Source organism: Lissotriton vulgaris, chromosome 11 (genome assembly GCF_964263255.1).
Source record: "Lissotriton vulgaris chromosome 11, aLisVul1.2, whole genome shotgun sequence".
NCBI lineage: Eukaryota > Metazoa > Chordata > Amphibia > Caudata > Salamandridae > Lissotriton > Lissotriton vulgaris.
Genome location: NC_141699.1, coordinates 119,953,337 through 119,979,186, shown reverse-complemented (window position 1 = coordinate 119,979,186; position 25,850 = coordinate 119,953,337). Strand labels below are relative to the sequence as shown.

Genomic DNA, 25,850 nt, shown 5'->3' with positions numbered 1-25,850 from the left:
TTGGCTTCACTGTTTTCGGAACATTACTCCTCCAGATGTAAAATTCAAGGGATTCGTTAAATTAAAACGGTATGTATTATTGACCACACTAGAGAAATATCAGTTATTTAGATTGAGATATGGTAAGTAGCTCGTCAGGCAGCGCAGTACACTAGTTAGGTTGCTGGGACAGATCGGTAAGCCTCTGGCGCCGCCGGTGCTTCACTTTTAATATGGGGGGGAAAGTGACGTACCGGCTACGCAGGAGGCTTGTAAATAAGCCCCATCGTGTTCATCAGGGCTCTCAACCGCATCTCGCGCACTACTATCTCCACACATCAGCGAGAGGTAAAGATATCAATGTTCCATATTCTTAATATGGCGGCTGTGATGACCCAAAGATACCCTATTCAGTCAGAAAACGGACATCAACACTCGTTCCTTGTTCTGTTTCTCACAAACCCGGCGGCCATCTTGTGATATCCCACGTGATGCGGTATCTGTATGGTAAATAAACAACAGTTATTCTTGTGTGGTTAATAACGTTCCGTTTTTTTATAATTATTATCTTATATATGTGCTCTGATGTAGGAGTAGTGATCTGAAAACCATAAAGCTGAAATTATATGCCCTAAACCTGATGCTGAAATGCTGCAAATTCAACTGCCTAGCTCCTTGAAACAGCACATCGGTGGTAAATCCTATACCCACAACTGTTGCTATTATTTATATTTAGTTAAATTACTGCCTCGTCTCCACTGGTATACAGTTAAAGTTAGGGGTGCCCGTGACGACGTAGCTTCTTCTATTTCTACAACACACCGGCGAGCAACCCTGAGCCCGCTGTCACAAGAAGCTCTATTTACTGGAGTGGCGCAATGCACCCTGGGAAAGTTCGTGCGTGAGTTGTATAACCAATTTCACTCGCAACCGGTTTTATGAGGTACTTACCGTCCAACTCGTAGAAGAGTGCTGTAGAGGTGAGTGACATGCCGGGTTCATAAACTGGTTACTTCGGCTATGCACGGTGGGAATTGTTTCTGCGGGAAAGCAGGTAGTTGCTTGTTTGGGACTAGGGTTCTGCCATATAGCAGTCATTTCAGACTACTATTTATTATTCCCTGGCTGGATATTGTTTCATAGGACGGCAGGCCACGTTCGGGGGCTACTGGGCCTCAGCCATAGAATAGAAATTCAGGCAGTACATGACAGATTTAATGTAAGAAACGACGTGCACCAAATAATAAGATTCAAGATAGCTTCTAAGTTTGTCCAAAAAAGTGTCCTTTATTCTTTTCAATCTTTAAGACCTCAGCCAACGCGGTTCGTTCCATTGGAACTTCGTCAGGGCTCGGTAATATCTCGTCGTTCCAAAGAGGGTCCTAAAGTAAGTAGTCCAAATTTTTCCAGGACTCGTTCTCTAAGACAAGTTTGTTGTGAGAAGTTGTCTGGACGACGTCTGAAAAGGGGGGGCCCTCGGCCCCCCCGCACGCATGGCGGCGCGGCGACCGCCTCACCCCCTCTCCCCGCGGGTCCTTCGACGGTGGGGGCGTGCCCTGGGGGCGCGGCCCACCGCCGATTGGCCGGCGCCTCTCCTGACCCGGAATCAATGGACTGGTTCCGGGTCGGGGGGGGCGGGCGTGAGGAGGGGCCACCCGGCCCCTCGGGAATAAGAAGTAGGGAGCGCCCAGGAGACTCCCTTGTCCCTGGACGCTCCCTCGCTGAACGTTGTGCCCCGCGTTCGGGGCTTCTTATCGCAGGCGGGGACAAAGGACTGGTCGGTAAGAGGGGTACGGGGGGCTAGCATTCATAGCTCCTGGTGGCCGCCGGGTGGGTCTACATTAGGTTTACTCACCCCCTTACATAAGCGGACAAGCCGCTAGTGTTGCGGTCGCCGTTGCATGGTGCTGAAAGCCCCCTGGTGACCCTCCATCTGAAAGGTACACACAGCTGACCTGTTGGGAATTAAGTAGGCAGCGGGTGTTTTTTGGGGGGTTAGCATCATGCCAGGTCCAAGGGGTGGAAAAAGGGGGTCCAACATGGAGGCTATGATGCGGGCTATGATGCGGGAGATGAGTGACATTAAACAACAGCTAGGACAAATTAAGGAGCGGGAAGCCCGGTTGGAGGATAGAGATGGCGAGGCACCGGGCCCGTCCGGGAGACCGGTCCGCAAGAGGGTGGCACCAGTGCCAAGAGGGGAATTTGTCACCCCGCAAGGGAAACCTAGGTCCAAAGGACCCAAGGAGGCGGTACCCACCCCAGGCCCAGGGGATACGTTACCCGCCGCACCGCCCGCGGTGGTCCCACCCCCGCATGTGCCTACACCCATTGCCCCTGTGGTGCCGGTGCCGGCAGGTCAACCAGTAGACGCTGGGGCTGCTTCCGCACCGGTGCCCACAATCCCGGGTACAGGCGGGCCGCACCCGACGCCCGCTCTGCCAGCTGTGCCAGGACCACTGGGCATAACCCCAGTGGTACCTGTTGTCCCGGGGGGTAACGTAGATTCAATGCCACCCGAATTGTTATCTCAGTTAACGGCCATGATGCCATGGCTCCAAAAAGGAGGAGCCTTCCCGAATTCTGCAGACCATGCGGCAGAGGCGGCAAGGTTCGTAGAAAAAATCAGATCGGCACCGATCGCCGACAGTGTTGCATTGCCAATTTCTTCTCCCCTTGCAGGTCCAAGTGTTCCCCAGCTGGACGGAGTACAAGGGCAGCCGCCCCCGGTGCCCGCGCTTGGTAAGGAAGTGGCATTGCCGCTCTTGGGGGACGGTGTAGTACCTTCCAGGAGCGAAAATCTAGCTCAACATGTGTCTTTAGCTGTTAAAGAAATGATTTGGGCTGATAAATACGTGTACATTTATTCTTTATTATTGGATAATAGGGAAATGGAGCAGGCGAAAGCACTGAAGGAGTGGATGCTCCCAAGTGAATGGAGGGCGCAGTGTACTAGATTCAGGGTTGAGGAGAATCTCAATAATTGGATGCAAGCATGGGCCGTTTTCACTGCAGTTAAGGCGGAGCGTCCTCCAGATCTGCAGGCTGCATTGGCTTGCTACTCGAGCAGGATTGTGGGGTGGAGTCAGCAGTATTCTGGGGAAGCATGGAAGGGTTATGATGTAAATTTTAGGAAGGCATTGGAATTCAATAGAGCATTACCATGGGACTCGGTAGATTCCATGGCCTGGCACAAACAGTTCTCTGACACTGCACCTCCCCCTCAGTTCGGTGCGGGCAGGGTGTTCACTAGACCGCAGCAGCCCTTTCGGCCCCCCCAAACGAGTGAAGTACCTGGGAAATTTAGGGCAGGTGGGCCAGAGAAGAAAGGAGTGTGCTGGGATTTTAATAGGCGTACCTGCACAAGGGCCGCGTGTAAGTTTAGGCATGCATGTGCCTCCTGTGGGCACCCCTCTCATCCAGAATCTACCTGTAGGTCCAAGCAAGGTAACACGGGACAGAGGGGTAGGGGAAAGCCACTATAAGTCAGACACGTCACGCCCCCCCACTCCAGTGGATGTGGTGGCAATGATTCCATTCTTGAACAGATACCCTGACCACAAAGCGGCCACCCTACTCCAGGAAGGTTTTTCTAAAGGTTTTAGGATCCCGGCCGGGGGATACACAGGCAGTCCGCATTGTAGAAATCAATTATCAGTCACACACAATCCGGCTGTTGTGGCCGCCAAAATTGACAAGGAGCTTTCCTTAGGCAGGATATCTGGCCCTTTTTCTGCAGTGCCAGTACACAACTTTGTGTGTTCCCCACTGGGAGTTGTCCCCAAGAAAGAGAAGGGGCAATTCAGATTGATTCATAACCTATCAGCGCCAAAGGGGGCCTCACTGAATGATGCCATCGACGAAGGTATCTGTAGTGTTAGGTACGCCTCTTTTGATCAGGCTGGGTCCTTATTACAGGCCACTGGACCCGGGGCACTGATGGCGAAATCAGACATAGAGTCCGCCTTCCGCCTCCTCCCAGTCCACCCGGCAGACCAACATCTTTTAGGTTTCACCTTTAGGGATAGGTTCTACATGGACAAATGCATGCCTATGGGTTGTTCTATTTCTTGCGCCTACTTTGAGATGTTTAGTTCATTTCTTGAATGGGCCATGAGACAGGTGACAGGCCATCAAAGGGTCATGCATTACTTAGATGATTTCCTCTTCCTCGGTACAGCGGGTTCTCAGGAGTGCGCACTGGCATTGCAGGAATTTTGCGTGCTCATGCGGGCTTTTGGGGTCCCGCTTGCGCCTGGGAAGACGGTGGGCCCGACCACCTGCTTGGAATTTCTGGGCATCGAGATTGACTCGATGGAGAAATGTTTTAGACTACCTAAGGACAAGGTGCGCAAATTCAAGACGTCGCTACAGTTATGCCTCCGGAAGGAGAAGGTCACTTTGCAGCAATTACAGGAGGTGGTAGGGCAACTGAATTTCGCACTAAGAATCATCCCAATGGCTCGCCCCTTCTCTCGCTCCATCGCGCACGCGATGCAGGGGCTGAGGGAAAAGCACCACCGCACGCGCCTATCGTCTGAAATTCGCCAGGATATGCTTATTTGGATGGCATTCCTGGAGGATTTTAACGGTAGGGTGGTCTGGCCCGGCCCGCTCACTACATCAGCGGAGTTAGGACTATGGACCGATGCGGCCGGTAGCGTGGGCTTTGGTGCCATCCTAGGGAATAGGTGGGTCGCTCAACAATGGCCAGAAGAATGGAACACATGGGGTTTGCTCGGCAACATTGGCTTCCTGGAACTTTTTCCAATATGGGTGGCACTGATGGTTTGGCCCGAACACCTATGTAACCAATCAGTGGTGTTTTGGTCAGATAACATGACAGTGGTGGAATGTATCAATCAGCAGGGGGCACGGTGTCCTTTCATACTTCGTTTGATCAAAGAAATTGTTCTGCGTTGCCTTAAACTGAATGCTAATTTTAGAGCCAAACATGTCCCTGGTGTTTTAAACAATGCTGCTGACGCCCTTTCTCGCTTCAAAATGCAGGTTTTCAGGGAACATCTCCCCACAGCAGACCCCTCGCCAGCACACTTCCCAGCAGTACTTTGGCAGATTGGTGCCCCAGATTACAAGACCTCGTGGTCGCTAGCCTAGCCCCCAGGACCAAGACGGCTTACGAAGGGGCGTTTCTGTCGTATTGTTCTTTTTTGGGGCCACAGTGGGAAGTGCTTTGGGCGAAGGAGGATGGGTTTGCAGCCTATTTAGAATGGTTGCACAAAGAGGGGCGCTCAGTAGCAGCGGCAACCAGACACAGGGCAGCAGTGTCATTCTTCGCTCAAGCTAGGGGCTTCCGGGATCCCACCAATACCTTTATGATACGCAAGGCTTTAAGGGGATGGCGCCGTATTCAGGGACACCAGAAGGATAAGAGGAAGCCCATGGGGTTGGCCCGGCTAACAGCCTTACTGGGCACGCTGGAGTTTGTTTGTAACTCAGAGTGGGAAGTGCTTCTTTTTAGGGCGGCATTCTCCCTGGCATTTTATGGGGCACTTAGAATTAGTGAACTTGTGGCAGGATCTAAGGCTGACATACTAGGTGGCTTGCAGAAGGCTGGGGTGACGATAAGGGGTGACACCATGTGGGTGATTATCCAGAAATCAAAGACCGATCAAGAAGCTAGGGGTCACACCATAGTTCTGCAACGGGCCCCCGCCAACCCGTGCTGCCCGGTGAGGCACGTGGAATCACTCATGGGGTTATTGGTCGGTTCAGCAGGCAGGGCGTTGCTCTGTCACGCCGACGGGAGCCCCTTAACCAGGTATCAATTCAGGAGAGTGTTCGAATTAGGGGTTACGAAAGCGGGTCTTGATCCTAGAGATTTTGGATCTCATTCCTTCAGGATTGGGGCAGCAACTGAGGCGGTGGCGGGGGGCCTCCCAGTGGAAAGAGTGAAGACAATTGGGAGGTGGTCGTCAGACTGCTATAAACGTTATGTTCGGATTGACATGCTATGATTACCTGTCACTCACGCTTGGTCTCTTTCCGCTCTCTTACAGTTTCTCAGACCTGTTACGCAGGGGAGGAATTTGTCGTCGGGCACCGCCAATATTCATCGGCACGGAGCGGCGACCAGGAAACAACAAGGAACAATGTCTGGATTGTTGGTCATTCATATGTGAAGCGAGCGGAATGTGTCTTCCTGTCAGGTGTCAAGAAGGAAAGGGCGGCACAACTAGGGTTGAATATCACGTTCTTTGGCAGAGGAGGGTTGTGTCTTCACGAGTTTAGGGGATTCTTCCAAGGGCTGTTAGCACGCCAGCGGGCTCCACCGTCAGTGGTGATACTTCACCTTGGGGAGAACGATTTGGCAACACTGGGCAGGCGCACCTTGATTGAGGAGATTATCTCAACAGCGGGTTGGATAGCTAGGACCTGCCCCGGGTGCACGCTAGTATGGTCTCAACTAATACCTCGACTTCAGTGGCGGGGGGGCGATTCAGTCAGGGCGTTGAACCACTCGGTAAAGAGGATCAACACACGGCTGGATAGGTTGTTCCGAACTCCCGTGTTACAGTCAATACCTCATGGGTGCATCTGGGGTCAAAAGTATTACTTGAAAGACGGGGTTCATCTGACAGAAGAGGGTAATGTCCTATGGGCTGACAATATCTGGGCTTGGCTGGAGGGCTGGGGTAGGAGGATGTGTCCTTAGATAGGGGCTAGAGGGGGAGGCCAGATCGTCGGTTAACAATACTGGCCTGTGGCGGTAAGGTCATTATCGGTGAGCACATATTTGAGGTCTGAGGGGGCGGGCATCATCCTATGGAGGTTCCCGCCCAGGGGGAGGAGCCTGCGGGCCACTCCCAGTACTCCAGGGGCAAGGTAATATGCAAAGGAGCGCGGGTAGGAGTAGTTCACGCTTTCCTTAGGCTGGTAGCCACCCCGCGCGCGTGGACTCATGACGTCACCGGCGCAGAGTAAGGGCCCTCCTTTAGTGGGTAAATGGAGTTTGGGGCGTAGACCGGGCAATTCCCGGGGTAACACTGCGCATGCGCACTTCTAAGGGGAAGGCGCAGCTTGTAGGACCTGACACCGGTAGTGACCCTGCCATATGGCCAGAAATGTACAAAAATCAAGATAGGATGTTTAGTTAAGCTAGGAACAACTTGTATTAGAGTTTTGTTAAGGTCAGGCTCTCAAACTTGTTGATAACGATTGTATAACTGAATGTCCTGCTGATTTTTGTATTTCATCGTTGATTATGCAATTAAAACCCTTTTTTAATTTCATACTTTAATAAATACGGCCGGGCGACTAGCGCCCGCCTTCCAAAGAGTAAACACGTCTCGTGTCCACGTTCCTTGGTGTTGGGTGCCGGATTGGGGGGGAGGCGGCAGCTAGTCGCTGACCATGTGAAAAGGGGGGGCCCTCGGCCCCCCCGCACGCATGGCGGCGCGGCGACCGCCTCACCCCCTCTCCCCGCGGGTCCTTCGACGGTGGGGGCGTGCCCTGGGGGCGCGGCCCACCGCCGATTGGCCGGCGCCTCTCCTGACCCGGAATCAATGGACTGGTTCCGGGTCGGGGGGGGCGGGCGTGAGGAGGGGCCACCCGGCCCCTCGGGAATAAGAAGTAGGGAGCGCCCAGGAGACTCCCTTGTCCCTGGACGCTCCCTCGCTGAACGTTGTGCCCCGCGTTCGGGGCTTCTTTGTTTCCCACCCACCATCCCTTGGTACAAAGCTTAAGCAGCGTTATGTCCGGTCTAATGGTAAGTTTCATAGGTATAGACCGCGGGAGAGAGTAGGTTGTTGTGGTATTTTGTGATCTGTTGTCAGGACCTTTTTCCCTTTGTAGAAAAATGATGTTTGAAGTGAACTATATTTGAAGATATGTGTCGTTAGGCCTTTTTTCCCTTTGTAGATATACGTAGATATTGTGAGTATGAGCAACATGCGTGAACTGAATTGTAATTTTATGCCATGTGTCGTTAGGGCTTTTTTCCCCTTTAGCTATGCGTGGATACTGTTATTTATTAGCCAGTGTAGTTGTCCTTTAGACTTTTTTCCATAGGTCGTCGTATTTATTAGGTATGGGGCATGCGGTAAGGTCATTATCGGTGAGCACATATTTGAGGTCTGAGGGGGCGGGCATCATCCTATGGAGGTTCCCGCCCAGGGGGAGGAGCCTGCGGGCCACTCCCAGTACTCCAGGGGCAAGGTAATATGCAAAGGAGCGCGGGTAGGAGTAGTTCACGCTTTCCTTAGGCTGGTAGCCACCCCGCGCGCGTGGACTCATGACGTCACCGGCGCAGAGTAAGGGCCCTCCTTTAGTGGGTAAATGGAGTTTGGGGCGTAGACCGGGCAATTCCCGGGGTAACACTGCGCATGCGCACTTCTAAGGGGAAGGCGCAGCTTGTAGGACCTGACACCGGTAGTGACCCTGCCATATGGCCAGAAATGTACAAAAATCAAGATAGGATGTTTAGTTAAGCTAGGAACAACTTGTATTAGAGTTTTGTTAAGGTCAGGCTCTCAAACTTGTTGATAACGATTGTATAACTGAATGTCCTGCTGATTTTTGTATTTCATCGTTGATTATGCAATTAAAACCCTTTTTTAATTTCATACTTTAATAAATACGGCCGGGCGACTAGCGCCCGCCTTCCAAAGAGTAAACACGTCTCGTGTCCACGTTCCTTGGTGTTGGGTGCCGGATTGGGGGGGAGGCGGCAGCTAGTCGCTGACCATGTTCAATAGTCAAGAAAAAACGTCCTCAATGAGCCAAAATCTTGGCGCACATACCTCTGTTTTTAAATATGTAACAGAAGAGTTGCTCAATTAGACTTGCACTAGCCAGCATAGGAGAACTATTCACATTGATCCAGGTGTCTGTAAATACGCAGCCCGTAATTCTGATTACGTATGTAAAAGTAAGGCATAAATAGCCCGTAGAAAACCGTTATGACGATATCAGCCCAAGATAATGGCCGTCCGTCCTCAGACAAAAGTGTGGCATAAATAACCACAGTAGGAAGTGGCGGGACGACTGTCCAGTATAGCAGCCGTCCGTCCTTACTGTAGATCGTATGTCCTTCGTATTTGGGGACCAAGAAAACCTTTCTCATTGAGGAAGTTTTTTCTTGACTATTGAAGACGTCGTCCAGACAACTTCTCACAACAAACTTGTCTTGGAGAACGAGTCCTGGAAAAATTTGGACTACTTACTTTAGGACCGACAAGATATTACTGATGGTTGTATGACAGTGCAACACATGCAACTACCATGAATGCCTTTACTACGCCATCAGTACAGCGCATGTATCATTACCACGCATGCATTTACAGCACTAATTTTTACCGCGCATATGGTTTTACCACGCATATTTCATTGTAATGGCTTGTTTGCTAAACACATATGCATGTTAAAAATTAACACAATCACTCACAGTTAAACACACTCAACCACTCTGCCGGTACTTACCTTTGTCGTGTTTCAACTTCACTCATCAAAGCGAGGACTGACCAGAAGAGCTCCATGCAAAGGGTGACTATTTCTCAGGCAGCTGGACAGTGGAGAACTGAGCCCCGAGACAAGGCCTGACTGGTTCTCGGAGAGTGGAGGTCGGAGCCTCGAGACCAGGGGTCGTAGCGGTGCCTGACAGGAAGGCTGGCCTTTCGGGCCCTGATGCTTATGAACAGGCAACCCCCCATAAAGCCACATCTGTAACAATAAATTGCTGAGTGGAGCAGGCCAGGGGTTACCCCTCTACACCCCTCACAACTGCTGATTTCTATCGTCAGACTACCCGTAATGCCTCACCCGGACGCAAGTCTCACAAGCCGGAAGCAACCCCTCTACAGCCCTCAAAGCTTCTGATTCCTCTTGTCAGACCAGCTGTAAGCAACAAACAAAGACGACAACCAAAACAAGCGTTTTTTTTCTATCTCTGAATTTAATCGCTGAGTTAGCGCAGTATTATCAACGCTTATCTTAAAGGTGATAAGAAATCCAGTGATCGCGGGAATAGTGCAGGAAATGCTGTGATATTTTTTGAGCGATAATGAAAACCTAGTTGATACGCCCCTGTGGCCTTAGTCTTGCAATCCACCTCCCATTATCATATTGGCTAAGTCACCTTTATAGCAGGAGTTAAATTCCTGCGATAAATGGGTCTTAGCGCGATCATTATCATCGCTTCATGGGTTTGCTGCCGGTTTGATAATATTGCGAAGCTGTGTTAGCGAGTTCTCCCATGCTGATTTACTTCCGGAAGGCCTACTTTGCATGTCATTAGCGATGGCATGCAGGGCGATAAAAAAAACGGTAGTCATCGCGCAAAAACATGCGCTAACAAGGGTTGCCGTGAGCTTGTTAATAGTGCAATGAATGTCTCACCGCTTTTTTGGCTTTTAAAGCCAAAAAAGCAGCGCTCTGGCACTTGTTAAGGTGCCCCTATGTCCTTTACAGTGAATCCTTAGAACGAACATGGGGTCATATTACCAACAACTAGCGATAATTTTTTGTCTCTAACTTGTTTAGAGACAAAAATTATCGCCGCACATCGGCGATTTTTATCGCAGATAAACCTTGGTATTACCAAGGTTTAACGCAAATGCGGTAAAAATCGCCGCAAATCATGAATATCGCTGAAAAGTCAGCGATATTCATGCATTAGCGAGCTAATGCTCTTAGCCATGTTATCCACCTCCCACTGGATAACATGGCTAAGAACTGCTCAGGGCAGGTGTTAGCTTTTGGAGATATTCCCGCTTAGCGCGAATATCTCCAAAAGTTGGTAATAGGAGATAGCGATGTTAGCGACTGTTTTCAGTCTCTAACATCTTGGCACGCCCACTTTGCATCTCATTAGTGATAAATATCACTGACATGCAAAGTGGGGCCCAAGATGGTCGCTATCTCCTACTAGCTGTCGCTAACTGGTGTTAGCGGCAGCTAGGTAATAGGGAGATAATTTTATCTCCGCTTTCTTGGCTTTTAAAGCCAAAAAAGCGGAGATAAACCCCCTTGATAATATGCCCCATGATCTTTTCCACGCCTATTTGTGGTAAAGGTTTTGTGGTGACGGATATGCGTGGTAAAGGCATGTTCGTTGTAAAGGATGTGTGGTATTAGTCATGTGTGGTTATGACCATGTTGTAATGGCTGTTAACCCTTTTAAGTGCTTCACAGTTCAGTGGTGTCATTATAGTCTGATCAGGCGCAATTCCATGTTGTCTTGTCCTCTCCTTTCAGTGTCCGGGATGTCAGCAATACACTTACAGTGTGTAGGAAAGTAAGTTCACTTCTATCTTGTGCACGTGAACAGGCCAGTGGCTTTCAAAATGGAACCCACAGGTCTCCTTCACTTTGGTTTACTCAGACACACACTATGTGTGAAACAGGCAAACCACACACATACATATAACTACGTGTGCACTGGGATGTTAATTCAAGGGGCTGGGTTAGCTTGTAGCAGCAGAACTTTACTCAAGTGGACGATAGGCCACCACTCATACGAACCAGGTAATAAGGTCTGGTTACACTATAGGATTAGTAAAACATGGTATGATGCCTCCACTGCTTTACATGCTAGAACCCATGACGGGAACAGTAGTCCATTCCTCTGCCAATACAGAGAGCATGCTTGATGCACCTCACTAGGGCCATACTCGCATCAAGGGACAGGATGGGCCTATGCCTTCATGCACATACTAGATCAGCATAATGCTGGTGCCAGAAATCCAGAAACCAGGATACCAGGCACTCGCAGTTGCTCACTCAGGGCGAGGGGCATAGCTGTATAACATGCCTATTTCCATACCTAAAATCCCATTATATATGTTCTGGTACTAGTGAGATGTAGGAATATATTCCAGGATCACTCTTTTGTAAATTTCTTGTCATTGTTTGGACTGATTAAGTTACCTAATGGTGACTTTGTTACTCTCAGATTGTAAACTCTTTCCCTTTATCAGTTTATGAGGTGGAATCTTAAATACTTGAAAGCTGTTCATTCAGAGCTTTTGCAAATTGATACAGCACACACATGCTTGCTTCATACACTGCTCCCCCTCTTTCATAGGTGAATGCATTTCCTCACTATTTCCTTTTTTGAAAGACGGAACCAATTGTGTTTTGGCCTGTGCCTGAGCTGTCGGTAGGAGGGTGTTGATATTATGTAAGGCCCTCTATACAAAGAGTAACGGAGCTACCATAAAGACTTCTTTAGTCTACTCTTACACCCTGGCTCTTTCGCTTTCTCAACCTTGTGGGTAGATGTCACTGCAAGGGGGGATTAGAAAGCTGCATGACACAGCTTAAATCGGTGGAAAGATATTGTTGAGAACATTTTAGCCAAACCCAGCACCACTCCTTAGAAAGCTACCATCATAGTTGGTGTATTATGTAACTCATGTAACTGCAAGTCTTATATCTCAGAAAGTTAGAAACTTGGGGGCATATCATCAATGGCCAGTGATAATTATCACTGGCCGTGCTTAGCGATAATTTTATTATCGCAGGCTATCTCTGGAATTTATCGCCCTGGTAGCGCGTTATTAACTACGCGTTTCTCCAGGGCGATATAAATTCCAGAGATAGCGAGGTTATCGCCATTTTGCAGGGAACATCGCTGGAAAACCAGCGATGTTCCCTGCAAAACTACGATAACCTTGCTGATACGACCCACAGGGTCGTATCAGCATAATCCACCCCAATGTCGGGGATAGGTAAGTCTGCATTTTAGCAGACATTAGTTTTTGAAGAAAACAGCTGTTTTCTCCAAAAACTAACGTGCTAAAATGCTGGGGCAGCCTTGTAAATATCGCGATGTGAACATCAGCGATATTTGCAAGGTTGTCCATCCGGGGTATGCCCAGTGACGCCCACCTTATATCTCATTATAGATGCAAAGGGAGTCGTCGGGAAAAAGGGTGCTAACATGCGATTATGCAAGTTAGCACCATCTTGTAATAGGGTGATAGTTTTATCTCCGCTTTTTTGTCTTTTTAAGCCAAAAAAGTGGAGATAAAGCCCTTGTAAATATGCCCCTTGGAGAGTATCGGCAACACCACCTTAAACTTTCTGGAGTGTGCTGTGACAATGCATTGCTCCTGGCATAGTGTACCATATGATGTGTGCCATATCAGCCATTCAGCTACTATCATTGCTTCCAGAAATCACAAAGAGATTTTCAGTAGATTGCATGTTCCTGGGCTATCAATGTACAAATGCAAAGTGACCCTGACGTCTAAAAGTTGTGCAGTGTTTCTCCAGTTGACAAGGCTTGGGAACGTGAAAATAAAGCTGAAAGAATAATCTGCATAGTATTAGACCACAGTACTCTTGGTACAAAGGTGGAATAAGTTAGTAGGTTCCTGTTGAATACTGTAAGTACTTTCTTGAGTTTAATGGCTTTCAAAGCGCTTATGCTTCTGGTCATTGTTACGGCCATCAAAACAGAAGTCTTCCTTCAGGTCACATGAAGCCAATTGGTCAAACTCCTTCTGTATCAGACTGGCCAGGACCAGGCTAAGGTCCCAAAAGACTGTGGAGTCCCTAAGCAGTGTAAATTAACCTGGCATATCATTTGTCTTTTGATGGGTTCGACTGCTGTGGAAAACAGCACCTCAGGGCTATTTCAGTAGGCCCCATTGCCTGAAAATCAAGAATTAGCCTCGTGATGCAACTACACAAAAATGTTACACTGAGCATAGTCCGCAAGACAATGTTCTTTGCAAGTGCACAGTGTCAGAATTTCAGTTATCTGCTTCTCTGATAACAGTTGGTGGATGACTTCCTGGAAACCATTAGCATGTTTAGCTTCTCTGAGAAGCAGCCTAAGTATGAAAAGGCTAAGCCCTCAGGAATCAAGTGCTCAAGGTGAGTGATGGTATTGATGAGTTTAGTTCTTCTGCTTCCATGAACTGAAGATCTTTCCTCTGGGTAATGTACGTGGTCTGTCTAAAGTAGATGGTTCAGGCCTGTAAATTAGATTGGGAGAAGTCAAATAGCAGTGGGAACGATAATTTAGCATCTGGTCTGTCCCTGATCTTCTGAAGAATTTATGGGGTCAGATTAGGTAGAGAAATTACGCTATCCAGTCCAGCATTAAGGTGTCACTTTGGGACCTAGGCCCTCTGCTTTTCCAGTAGCCAAACTGCTTGCATCTGGTCTTCAGGGGTGTGACCAATACTTTTGTAGTTGGATGTCACCCAGCCTCATAAAAGGTTCTGACAAAGTTTAAGGAGGTGTGAATTACTCTAGGTAGAGACAGTTGTAAATCTTTCTCTAACTCAATAGTTGAGTCATCCATGGATAGTGGGAAGGAACACACAATACGTTTTGCATCAAGAGCACTATCTCGTTCAGAATCCAATTATAGTACAATAGAAAGAGAAGCTCTTGCACGTACCTGGGCTAGTGAAAAGTTTAAGATATTTATTTTGGGCACGCAATTTGACCTATATTCTGACCATAAGCCATTACTTCCCTCATGAAATGGAAATAGTACTGGGAAAGCTTCCGCCAGATAGGTCCGCATTCTGTCACGATTACCCAAATACAATTATGTAATGAAATACATTCCTAGTGGATGCAATGTCTGAGCCGATTGTCTTTCAAGATTACCTTTGGAAGACAGTCACTCTGATTCAAAATTTGATGACATTGAATGCGTTGTCGCTTCTATTGAGGACATGTTCAGTTCTCCATCCTTGTTCACTTACAATGACTGGATTCAGGCGTCTAAAGAGGACTCTGTTCTTCAGGATGTAAAGAACATGGTAGTTTCAGGTTGGCCCAAAGAGGGTTCCTTACCTGCTTCACTTAAATCCTTTGCTCAAGTGTCGGATGATCTCTCTATTGTTATTGACATTTTCATGCAGGGAGATCAATGCGTTCCACCTGTTTCTCTTCGCTCTAAAAATTTTCAGAAGGCCCATGAGGGTCATTTAGGCATAGGAGCTACTTCCAGAAAATTAAAAGAGCATTTTTGGTGGCCAGCCTTAAACAAAGATGTCTCGCAATGAATAGACAACTGCCATAATTGTCTAGTCTTGGATAAACATTGGAAAACTATCAACACTCCCCTTCATTGTGTTCCTGTTCCTGAGGATGCATGGTCAAAACTAGCCCTTGATTTTGCTGGCTCCTTTGATTTGCTTCCCCCTGACACATGTTATATTATTGTGCTAATTGACTTTTTCTCAAAATTAGTTGAATTTGAATTCTGTAACACACCCAATACTTTGTCAGTGATCAATTTTTTGAGCAGAGTTTTTAATTCCGAAGGTTTCCAAAAGAAATAATCACTGACAAAGCCCCACATTTAACCTCTGTGTTAATGCAAGATTTCTTATGGTCTCATGATGTAAAGCACCTAAAAGTTGCTTTGTATTCCACTTCTTCCAACGGCCTTGTTGAAAGAATGAATAGGTTAATAAAAGAGAGCATACAATCCGCTTTGGCCTGCAATCTTCCAGTAGATGACTTTCTCAAAAAGAAAATTTGGGGGCATATTATCAAGAACGGCGTTAAAATTATTGCCGCTTTAGCGACAGGAAACTGCCGCTCTAGCGGCGATAATAGGCTTGATAATATGCCCTTGAGAATTCCAATAGAAGCCCATGTTCACACCAGAACATGGGAATTCACATGGGCATATTATCAAGCCCATTATCGCCGCTTGAGCAGCAGTTTGCTCACTTTGCCACTGGATTCGAGCAAGCCGGGCTGAAGACGGCTGGAATGCCAGAAACCGGTCCTCGGAAGCTTGTTTCCGGTCCAGGGAAGGCATGGCTTGGCAGTTCGGACTGGACTGTTCCCATGAGGCACAGGGTCAGACTGATTTGCATATAGCCATGTCTGAACTGGGGTGGCAGAGTGGGCTAAAGAACGGTGATGGATTAAACCCAGATCTTTTGACTGGGTGTGAGTGTTTGATTGGTTCAAATGCTCCGTCCATTACCACCCCCTTTTGTAAGTCAGTTTATAAGCAAGCGTAAGGAAAGTAGCGATAACAGAGGTTATTGCTACTTTTCTTGTCGCTATGCTGCTTTGTGTGAGGCTTGATAATAGGAGAAATGTCGCTTAGCGACATTTCTCCCGTTATCCTGGGGAGGAACGGCCACTATGCATCTTATTAGAGATGCAAAGTTGGGCGTTAAGGGAAATGGCGATAAGGCAAGATTTCACGAGTTAGCGTGACCTTGCTGCTATAATTTTTTATCGCCTCATTGCTGATATGCCCCTTAGTGACAGAACTACAGAATGTGAAGGTAGAAAGCCTGTAATCAGTTCCAGCTGCACAGCTCTCAAATAGTGTGATCTTAGGCACATATTTTATTTCACAGAGCCTATATACATATATATGACAGCTGATATGCCTCCTAGGTCAGCAACGGCATTTTTGTTCCCGAGAGGGAGGGTGTTGAAATATGTTTAAGCTCTTGTTTAAAATACCTCTAAATGCGGTGATGTAATCTGATGTTTTAAGGTGAAAAGCTTCAATGTGCTAATTAAATGCTATTTTTTGAACTTTTAAGACTGTCATATTTTTGAATGAAGTTTGTTGGGTGATTCACACGTCAAATATTTTAAGGGCTTGGCTTGTACACGTAATACAGACCCTTGGCTCAGCTAATTTGTTTGCTTACCCACGCCTATGCCTCAGCTCTTTTGTGTGCCCGGCCCCTGCCATAAGCTCGTCAAATACTGGTACAGAAAATGGTCTGATTGCACACTTTATTTCCCATGAGTCTTGGTTTACATAAAGCATGCTGTAATCCAACACCAGGGCTTAAGTTGCCTTACATTAAAGTGATAATGAACCAGCCCCCTGATTTCACCACAATATCTGGAAATATTGTGAGCGATGATGTCCCTATTCCAATTTCGCATGTTACTTCTTGCTTTCAAAGAGACTATTTACATTTTCTAAATGTTGTGCGGCTGTAGGTTTGTTTCATCAAACATGTCTCTTGTATGGTGCTTCCTGTGAAATTACTTGCCTACTTAGTTTCTGGGTGAGTTCGGGTTGTAGGTAGGTGTTCATGATAGGACAATTGAGAGCTCTAGAATTGAGGCTAAAGGCAGTTTGTGATTCTCACAGTGCCTGCCAGTGAAAGAGCATGTGAGTGAGTAATGTATGAGTGAAAATAAGTGTGAGATATTGAGAATGAGTGCGGTGAGTGATGGGAAGTGAGTGAGAATAAGAGCCTAGATTAATTTGGGCCCCCTCGCTTTGTTTTCTGAAATTCAGTGCATGTATTACACCCCACCAGTTTCGAATATCACCACCTGGCACTGCTGTCTTGGCCTTGTTTTGTTACTACAGTGGTTGTGGTGGCTCGTTGGGGCCTTGCCACATTGACACATGCAGAGTGCAGACATGAACTGGATGTACGATCACAAAAAGAGACCCAGACATTATGCAGATCAGCTGTTGCAAACAGTCATGGCAATAAGTGTGTCCCCTAAAGACTGAGAGTTGTGCAATAAGTAACTCATGCTGGAGGACGATGATGATGGAGGGGGAAATAGCAAAATATATAAAAAGATCCAAATGCTCCCTGCTTAAGGAAATGGTTGAACGTGAAAGAAGCAGTAACATATATATGTTGTTCTTTAGAAATAGGGGAATTTGGTTGGCCAAGTTTAGACCAAGGAAGGGGAACCTTGCTGCATAAGAAGCTTGTTTACCCATTTGTGTATGTGACCAACAAGCAAAAGTTATGCATTTGCAGTTTGCTTTGAGCATGCGGATCTTGCACTTTGATGATTCGGTTATAGATTTTTCTGTCAGCAGCATAGGACGGTTGGGTGGTTCCGCTTGTTAGTATGAGGGCAAAGAGGTTTTAGTGGAACATTGCTATCCAGTTTTTCATATAGGAAGGATGCAAACCAGGTGTTAGTGTTGAGTCACATCAGAAGACCACTGATTTAGGGAAATCTAATATAGTTTAGTGGTTGAGCAGATCAAAGGATACCTTTTGCCGAGTAGTAGGGTTAGGATGATAGGAATACCTTTTTGGATTGGTGATCACTTATTCTTAGATATCAAATAAGATTGATAAGATTGAGGGCCTCATTTATGAGACTTCTTGCGTCATCGGAACATCACTTTTTGTGACGTTCCGTGGCGCAGATGCCTGCGTGATATTTATCAGGCAGCACTAAGCCACTTTTTGTGGCTTAATGCTGCCTGATAAATATCAGTCCCTTTAACGCAGTGTTCTGTGTTAAAGGGGCGTGTAATGGGTGTTGCTGGGGGCGTTCCCAGCAACATCCATGGCCTTTTGACACTGCCCCAGATTTACGAGAAATCGTAAATCTGAGGCAGTGCCAAAAGCTTACGCCTTCCAGGGGAGGCGCAACGGGGAGAAATATCTTTATTTCTCCTCGTTTTTTTTCTTCTATTTTCTATGTGTGCACATAGAAAGAGGAAAAGCCTCTTGTGATTATTTTTGTACAGAAAGGTTTCCTTCCTGTACAAAAATAATCATCCCCGCTATGCAGGCATCCTTGCACCATGGTGCAGAGGTGCCTGCGTTGGCGCAGGCTGCCCATTGTGCGCCGCGCAGGGAAAAAGGACAGGAATGTGCCGTATCTTACAGATACGGCTAATTCCTGCCCTTTTCTTTTGCCGTAGGGAAGCGCAGCAGGAAGGCCTGCTGCGCTTCCATACGGCAAAACCTCATAAATGAGGCCCTGAATTTTTTGCAGTGTCTAGGGTGGAAACCTGAACTGGTTGCAGTCTTTTAACCCTTATTGGTTGAGGTTTTTTTCTGGTTCGGCTGTGAGGCGACTTTGTTGTGTAGGTTATTAGCTTTGGTAGGGATCCCCAATCTCTTAAATTTCGTGTGAGAAACCTTTCTGTTTTAGAAAGATACTTGGGCCCACTATCTCCTGTGAATTTGTCCTAACACTGCCCTTCCCACTACATTTTAGTGCTTGGGATGTTGTGCTCACGAGCCCTTAACATCTGATGTTTCTTGATCACATTTCCCCACTCCCTATACTTTTCGATAAGTTCTATATCAGACAGTCTCATTTACAATCCTCCTGCACCCCAACTTAGTGCAGGTGGGTGATATCTTAGCTTTGTGGTCCTCGATATCACCAACAGAACCCATTACCAACACCCTTCCATCCTCTTCTTTCCAATTCAACCATTTAAAACTCTTTGTTTACTAGGAAAGGGTTGCTATTCCTCAGCTTAAGTGCAAGGGGTGAAGCGTCCTCACAGTATATGGGGAAAAGTGATGTTTCTATAGTTTTCATTTTATTTCACACTTTTTCTATGTTTTGAATATAATTGCCTATTTATTTTCTGTGACTCATCACTGCAATTCTGTTTTGCCAGATGTCACCAGATGTTGCTTGGAAAGCAGTGGCAGTCTGCAAACAATGGAAGATGGCCTCTTACCGATCATGGTCCGGCATGGTAGCTGTGGCAGATAATCTAAATCTGTCCTATGTTCCTACCAGCACACCCCTGGATTCTCAGGTGCTAGAGCGGCTGCAAGAGTTCATCCACAATTCCCAGAGGCTGTTTGTCATGACTGGAGCTGGAATCTCCACAGAATCAGGAATTCCTGACTACCGCTCTGAAGGGGTGGGCCTGTATGCCAGGACTACCAGGCGACCTATTCAGCATTCTGAATTTGTCCGTAGTGCTAGTTCAAGACAACGGTACTGGGCTCGCAACTTTGTGGGATGGCCTCAATTTTCTACCCACCAACCAAATGCGGCCCATTTAGCACTATGTAACTGGGAGAAACAGAAAAGACTACACTGGTTGGTGACACAGAACGTAGACGCATTACATTCGAAAGCAGGCAGCCAACACCTGACGGAACTCCATGGCTGCACACACAGGTACAAAAATATCGTTGGAAATAGTGCACAAAGGCAGCGATGCTCAGGTTTTGGGCCACACAAGACATGATATCTTGTGTTGACCTAGCAACTAAGTTGATGGAGGTGGGTAGACCTCTCTCATAGTAGCAGCAGTTGGCTCCTTCCACTTTCACCAGGCCCCACCATACTCTACACTTCGTGCTTACTGTAGCTGGCACTAAATTATACTCCCTACACACATTACAACTACCCCTTTTACTCACTTTCCTGCCTGGGAAGCACTAAAGTTCAGGCAAGGATTGAGCACCAGTCTCGTGACAGGATGCTGCTTAGCAGGTGGAAAAGAGGACATCTGTCCTCGCAGAGGAGCCAGGGAGAGACAAAAAGAGCAGGAGGTTGAGAGATGAGACTTCTCTCCGGCAGAATACTACATTCATCAAAACGTAAATTCGTTAAATGACCACTTATAATTTATGAAGATAATAGAACTTTTATTACCTTTCTGAAATTATGATGGACACCACTAGGAAGGAGCCAGTTCTTCCTCAAAACTAAACAATTTGAGGCGTTGGGCATATGTCCTGTTGCTTCTCAACTCTAGACAACACTAAAATGCAATGTAAGTACTGGAGCTGCCAGTTGTGTTTGTTAATAAATCTTGTAGCAAGAATTTCTCGACAAAGTGCTTCTAGCCCTTATCCAAATATGTTAATGGATAGATTGGCTCCAAGGAGGCCAAGTAAATTAAGTTTAAAGGGCTAGAGTGTCAGCTGTGAGATTCGAATAAACAACTGCAAGGGGAGGTGGATCACCAAAAAGGAGCAAAATTAGTAACTTGTAAATTACATTTTGGACAATATTATTTTCTCAAAATCTCGTAAGCTTAGTCGACATGCGACATTGTACTTGAAATGAATTCGGTATTGTACAAGAAATCACTATCAACTACATATTTATGCTCATAGGTATATAGTAGATACAGGCTTTTTTTTAAGTAAAACAGTTACTCTTCAAGTTCTTTTGACACATTCTAAAACTGATTAGATGGCCTCTGAATTACTTTAAGTTCAACGTTTTTCTTTCTCTCTCTTTTTCTCTCCCTTTTCTTTCCTGCCATGCTTTGAGGGGACGTCCTATCAATTAGAAACAGCAGCATACTAATGGAAAACAAAAAAGGGTAATATGCATTCTAATTATGTATATCACTGATAAAACCAAAGGTTACAGGGTCGTTTTAGTTAGGCTGGCGTTTTACCCATACAAGACCATAAAAATTCAGCAGTTATAGTTATACTTATAGTTAGTATAGTTAGACCTATCAGAAGAAATTAACTCATGCCATTAAGTGACTTAAGGCAACAAGTTGTAGCGTATAACTATAATGGCTGAATTTCCATGGTTATGTGTGTGTAAAATATAATACAGAGAAGAAATACTGCATCTGACAGCAGAATCTCTTAGGACAGCTTCTTTTGTTCATACATGGAATTGATTCTCAAGCAGCCAACATGTGAGATATATATATATATATATATATATATATATATATATATATATATATATATATATATCCATTCACACATAAACATGTAGTGTTTTGGATGGCTACTTCTAACCCCCGATTCATCACCTAAGACTACTGCCAATGTGCCAGATTGGATCTGCAAGCTTTTCTTCAGCAGTATTCCCATGCGCCGCTCGGTAGCACCGAGTGGCTCCGTATCACCCTGGAAGTGACGAATCGGAACTGCTTATAAGCACCAACCTTGTATGCTGATGTCAGTTCTTTTGTTTCCGCACCTTCTGACGTAGATCTGAAGTTCCACTCCTGATCTCGTCAGTCTACCGTGACTTTTAAAAGGAATTCCTGGTGTGCTTAGGAGCGATGGCCCCACCCAAAATGACAGGATTTAAACCATGCTGCTATTTCAGGAAATAGATGTCGGTCACAGATCTGCATGAGGTGTGTGTTTGTTATCTGGGCTCGTGCCACGAGTCAGTTATGCAATAAATGTGCCCTAAAGCACCCAAAGGCAACCTGGGACTCGGAGGTGAAGCTATAAGTCACTGAACACAAGAAGCCTTCTCTATAGTTCTGCTCCAAGTTGTTAACATGGACTCTGTCTTGCTTGTGAGCTCATTCCTGCGAGCGGTCAACTTTGCGCTCTTAGCTCTCCTGTAAGTAAAAATCAATGTCCTAGAGCAGACATAAAAAAAGTGAAACAGGTCTCAACCCCTTCCAACCACTTTGAACCTAAAAAGAAGGTGGAAGGGCGTCAGAATGTCAGTCGTTCACCTTTCAGGTCTCTGGGTCACCCTCAATGCCACAGTAGATTGAAGCTTTCAAGGCGGCTCGGCTGCAGATTTTTGGTGTGCTTCTGGTTCCCTCTGCATTTCTTCAGGCCTCAAGGAAGGGCAGTGGTCCCTAGTCAAATTAACGCCAGTAGACCCTTCCTGCGCAACGCCTGACTTCTTGGAACCTCTTAGAGCCTCCTAAGGACACTGGTACAGACTTCTGGTACCTGGGGAGTATTTGAAGGTGAGGAATCTGCAGTTAGGGAATCCACTGGAAAGAGCATTAAGCAGGGTGAGTAACTTGTCCATTACAGTTAATACATTGAAAACAAGTGGGTTTAGGAGGGTTTAACCCCTATTTAAAAAAGACTACAGAGAAAACGAAGTTTAAAAAAATATGTATGAGCATATATGCAAATAAATATATACACAAATGTAGGTCTGCACTAAAACATTTACAAAATAAATATTAAATATGTATTGTACTTAGAGGATTAGTAAAGAATAATTAAACATTTTTAAATATAAATATCTAAAACAATCTGAAATAATTCTAAAGTCATCAGGCCAAATATATGGTAATTCTCAATGAAAGATCCAAAATAATGGTAATCCGAAATTGTGGAGTTTGAAATAGTGACATACAACATATAACCGGGCCAAACATATTGAATCATAATTTCCCCTGTATGTCGTTACAGACCCTCACCCTTGGTAGCCTATCTCATCTTTCAAGCTCTCAGCTCATGAGTTTGGCTGCTTGTTTCTTTTCTCATGAAGATGGGACCAAGTGCCTTTTCAGTGACCTGTCGCTTAATCCAATGGCAGGTATAAACCACACAAGACACACTTGCAGCTCCATAAATCCTTATAGCAAAGAGTCTGGCACATAAACAAACCCAAAAATAAAGTGATGTAATAAAAACCTAGGGGCAGATTTATGATAACTGGCGCATCCCCAGGGATGCGCCAGTAATTTTGCGTCGCTGCTCCGACACCCATGGTGCGCCGCATTTACAATGCGGCGCACCATGGGGCAAAAACGGCACAGATGCGTGACGCATCTGTGCCGTAAAGGTGGCCCCAGCAAGGCTCGGGGGTGCCCCATCTTTACAATGCTGCGTCAAGACCTACGCCTGCTTCAAGCAGGCGCAGGGTTTTGACGCAGCATTGGCCTGAAAGTGACTGAGTGAAATCTTATAGATTTCACTCAGCCACTTTTGCGAGGCGCACCTGCCCCGGAACGCCCACCCTGCGCCGGAACGCCCACAAGTGGCGCAGGGCTTTACAACATGACGCATCTGCCTAGATGAGTCACGTTGTAAATGGGTCGTAGGGATGCGCCACGTTTACGCCGCAGTTGCGTGACGCAAACGTGGCGCATTCCCAACATAAATCTGCCCCCTTGTGTGCTAAACACCAGATTTGGGTCTTGACTGCCACGCTTTTACTGCATTTGCCCGTTTTAGAGATTGGGAGGGATATTGCATTACCCAAATGCTGGAATACCAGATATTGCACTCAAAACTTGGGAAGGTTAACAAAGCTAAAGGTCCCCTGAACCGGTGTTAATACCTCCACGCATGAGTGCAGAAAACTATGAGTAAATATGAGTGTATATATAGTCGACAGGACGTACATGCCATGTGACATTTAATTGTGTCGTTAAAACTCGTGGCCATATTTTTGTTAAGAAGTAAATAATAATCATAATTAAAAAATCCAGTTTGCAACCTCACAGCTTTTTGTTTTGCTTGTCCACATTTTTGTTTTCTGGGGCATATCATTTCTGTGACCATGAACTTATTGCATCCGGAGAGCACAGCATGAAGCACATCACCTGCTGTACAGATGCAACAAAGTACTGTCACAGATCTAGAAATACTTCTTTAACGTGGAACTAGAGTATCCAGATCTTTTGACACGTGCAGCACCGTGGCTGAACAACAAAGAGAGGAGAGGTTTGGCAAGAAGGAACTTGATTTGATTTACCTATTATAAAACCACTTTAAGCATATGCCAGATAGGAATGTATTGTAGTCAGAATTTTAATATTGTTGTTAAGTGAATAAAGACACATAACTCTTTTAAGGACGAAGAAAAGAAACGCTGAAGATTTTGGGCAGTCATTTATATTTGTCTCTTATAATTGACTGTATCTGTTTTCCAACCATGTAGGGTTATCTGCCTTGGCTGCGGCACCTGCACCCCACGGTCAGAGTTGCAGGAAAGGTTCATAGGTATGAATCCAGCCTGGACGGCAGAGGCTCTTGGCATAGCCCCTGATGGTGATGTCTTCCTCACAGACGAGCAAGTAAAGAACTTCCGAGTCCCATCTTGTACCACGTGCGGAGGGATCCTAAAGCCTGATGTAACATTCTTTGGTGACAGTGTGAGCCGGGACAAAGTCCTTTTTGTGCATGAGCGCCTGGCAGAATCTGATGCAGTTCTGGTTGTTGGATCCACATTGCAGGTAACCGAACTGGAACCCCCACCAAAAAGTGCTCCCTAAATGCGAATCTTCAAACTACTGATCTTTGCTCACTATCCTTTTTTTGTGAATTGCAGGTGTACTCCGGATATAGATTTCTTCTAGCTGCCCATGAGAAGAAGCTTCCGACCGCAATACTCAACATTGGACCAACAAGAGCAGATCATTTGGCATCCATAAAGGCCAGTTCCCGCTGCGGCACTCTGCTGCCAGTTCTCCTTACAAGAAAAATATCCACAGCACATTGATGGAACTGAGAACTGCGAGAGTGGCCCTGCTGCAAAAAAAACTGTCATTGTTAACAAATTGGACTTCTGGAAAGACCTGTGCAACACTGGCAAAACAAAATATTGACACTAGAATATGACAGCAGATAGTACTGCTGCTGAACTTTTTTCGTGATCCATGTAGAGGGACAGTGTGGATGAGATGGTCTAGTTCTGTTGCATAGTATGTAATATAAAATAGAGAATTCTGAATGAATAAACTAAAGGAATTAAACTTGAGTTACCTTTTGGATGCTGCGTTTCGTAGCACTGTATATTTCCTGCACTCTGAATGCATACTGCAAGACCAGAGCCTCACCAGGCTGGAAAAATGTTGTGCACCACCATAACCTCCCTAAAGCGGGCAATGTGTGTTTTATTTGCATTTTTTAAAAGTATTTATTTATGTAGTGTGAAACATATACCTTTAGGCATATTAACGCAAGATCGGTTAATTACATTTTTCTTTTTTAACGTCTTCTGCGTTGGATCTCTTATAGAGTCATGTGCTTGAAAAACGGTAACAATTATGATCAAGCACATATAGGAAGATAGGAATGAGGTGCACCTTTTACTGAGAGATTCTGCAACACTGCCTGTCCCACCACTGTTTCTGCCGCTGTCTTTCTCTCAATGCACTATTGTTTGGGAAGAACATGATTTGACTTATATGTCGCAGCATCACATATGTATTTAAGATTGATACAAGCAGCCACCGTAACTGCCATTCGGTCTGTAGAAAGATCTCAGACTTTGCCATTGATAGGTGTTCTCCTATTCATTGTCTTATATGCTAGTATACGCTTCGAAGCAGTCCATTTTGCAAGCTGTTGTTTCATTTAGTGTTTTTAAAAATGTATTTAATGAAGAGTTAGAAAGAGTTTTACTTTTGCTTAATGTCTGGTCTGTTGAGATGAAATTTAAAGCATCTAGGGAATGAAATGGCACCTCAGCCATTTTTCTAGGCTATGGAAAAGAAGGATGGTAACACAATCTGT

General features: G+C 46.0%; 1 protein-coding gene across 1 annotated transcript; it reads left to right on the top strand.

Annotated features, from left to right (window-relative positions):
* Window positions 1-797: 797 nt before the first annotated feature.
* Window positions 798-25,105, top strand: SIRT4 (sirtuin 4). The gene is made up of 4 exons (XM_086942870.1): window positions 798-959; window positions 19,304-19,818; window positions 24,274-24,568; window positions 24,664-25,105. The coding sequence occupies exons 2-4, from the start codon at window positions 19,304-19,306 to the stop codon at window positions 24,832-24,834; spliced, it is 981 nt and encodes a 326-aa protein (XP_086798996.1). The 5' UTR covers window positions 798-959; the 3' UTR covers window positions 24,835-25,105.
* The last annotated feature ends 745 nt before the right edge of the window (window positions 25,106-25,850 follow it).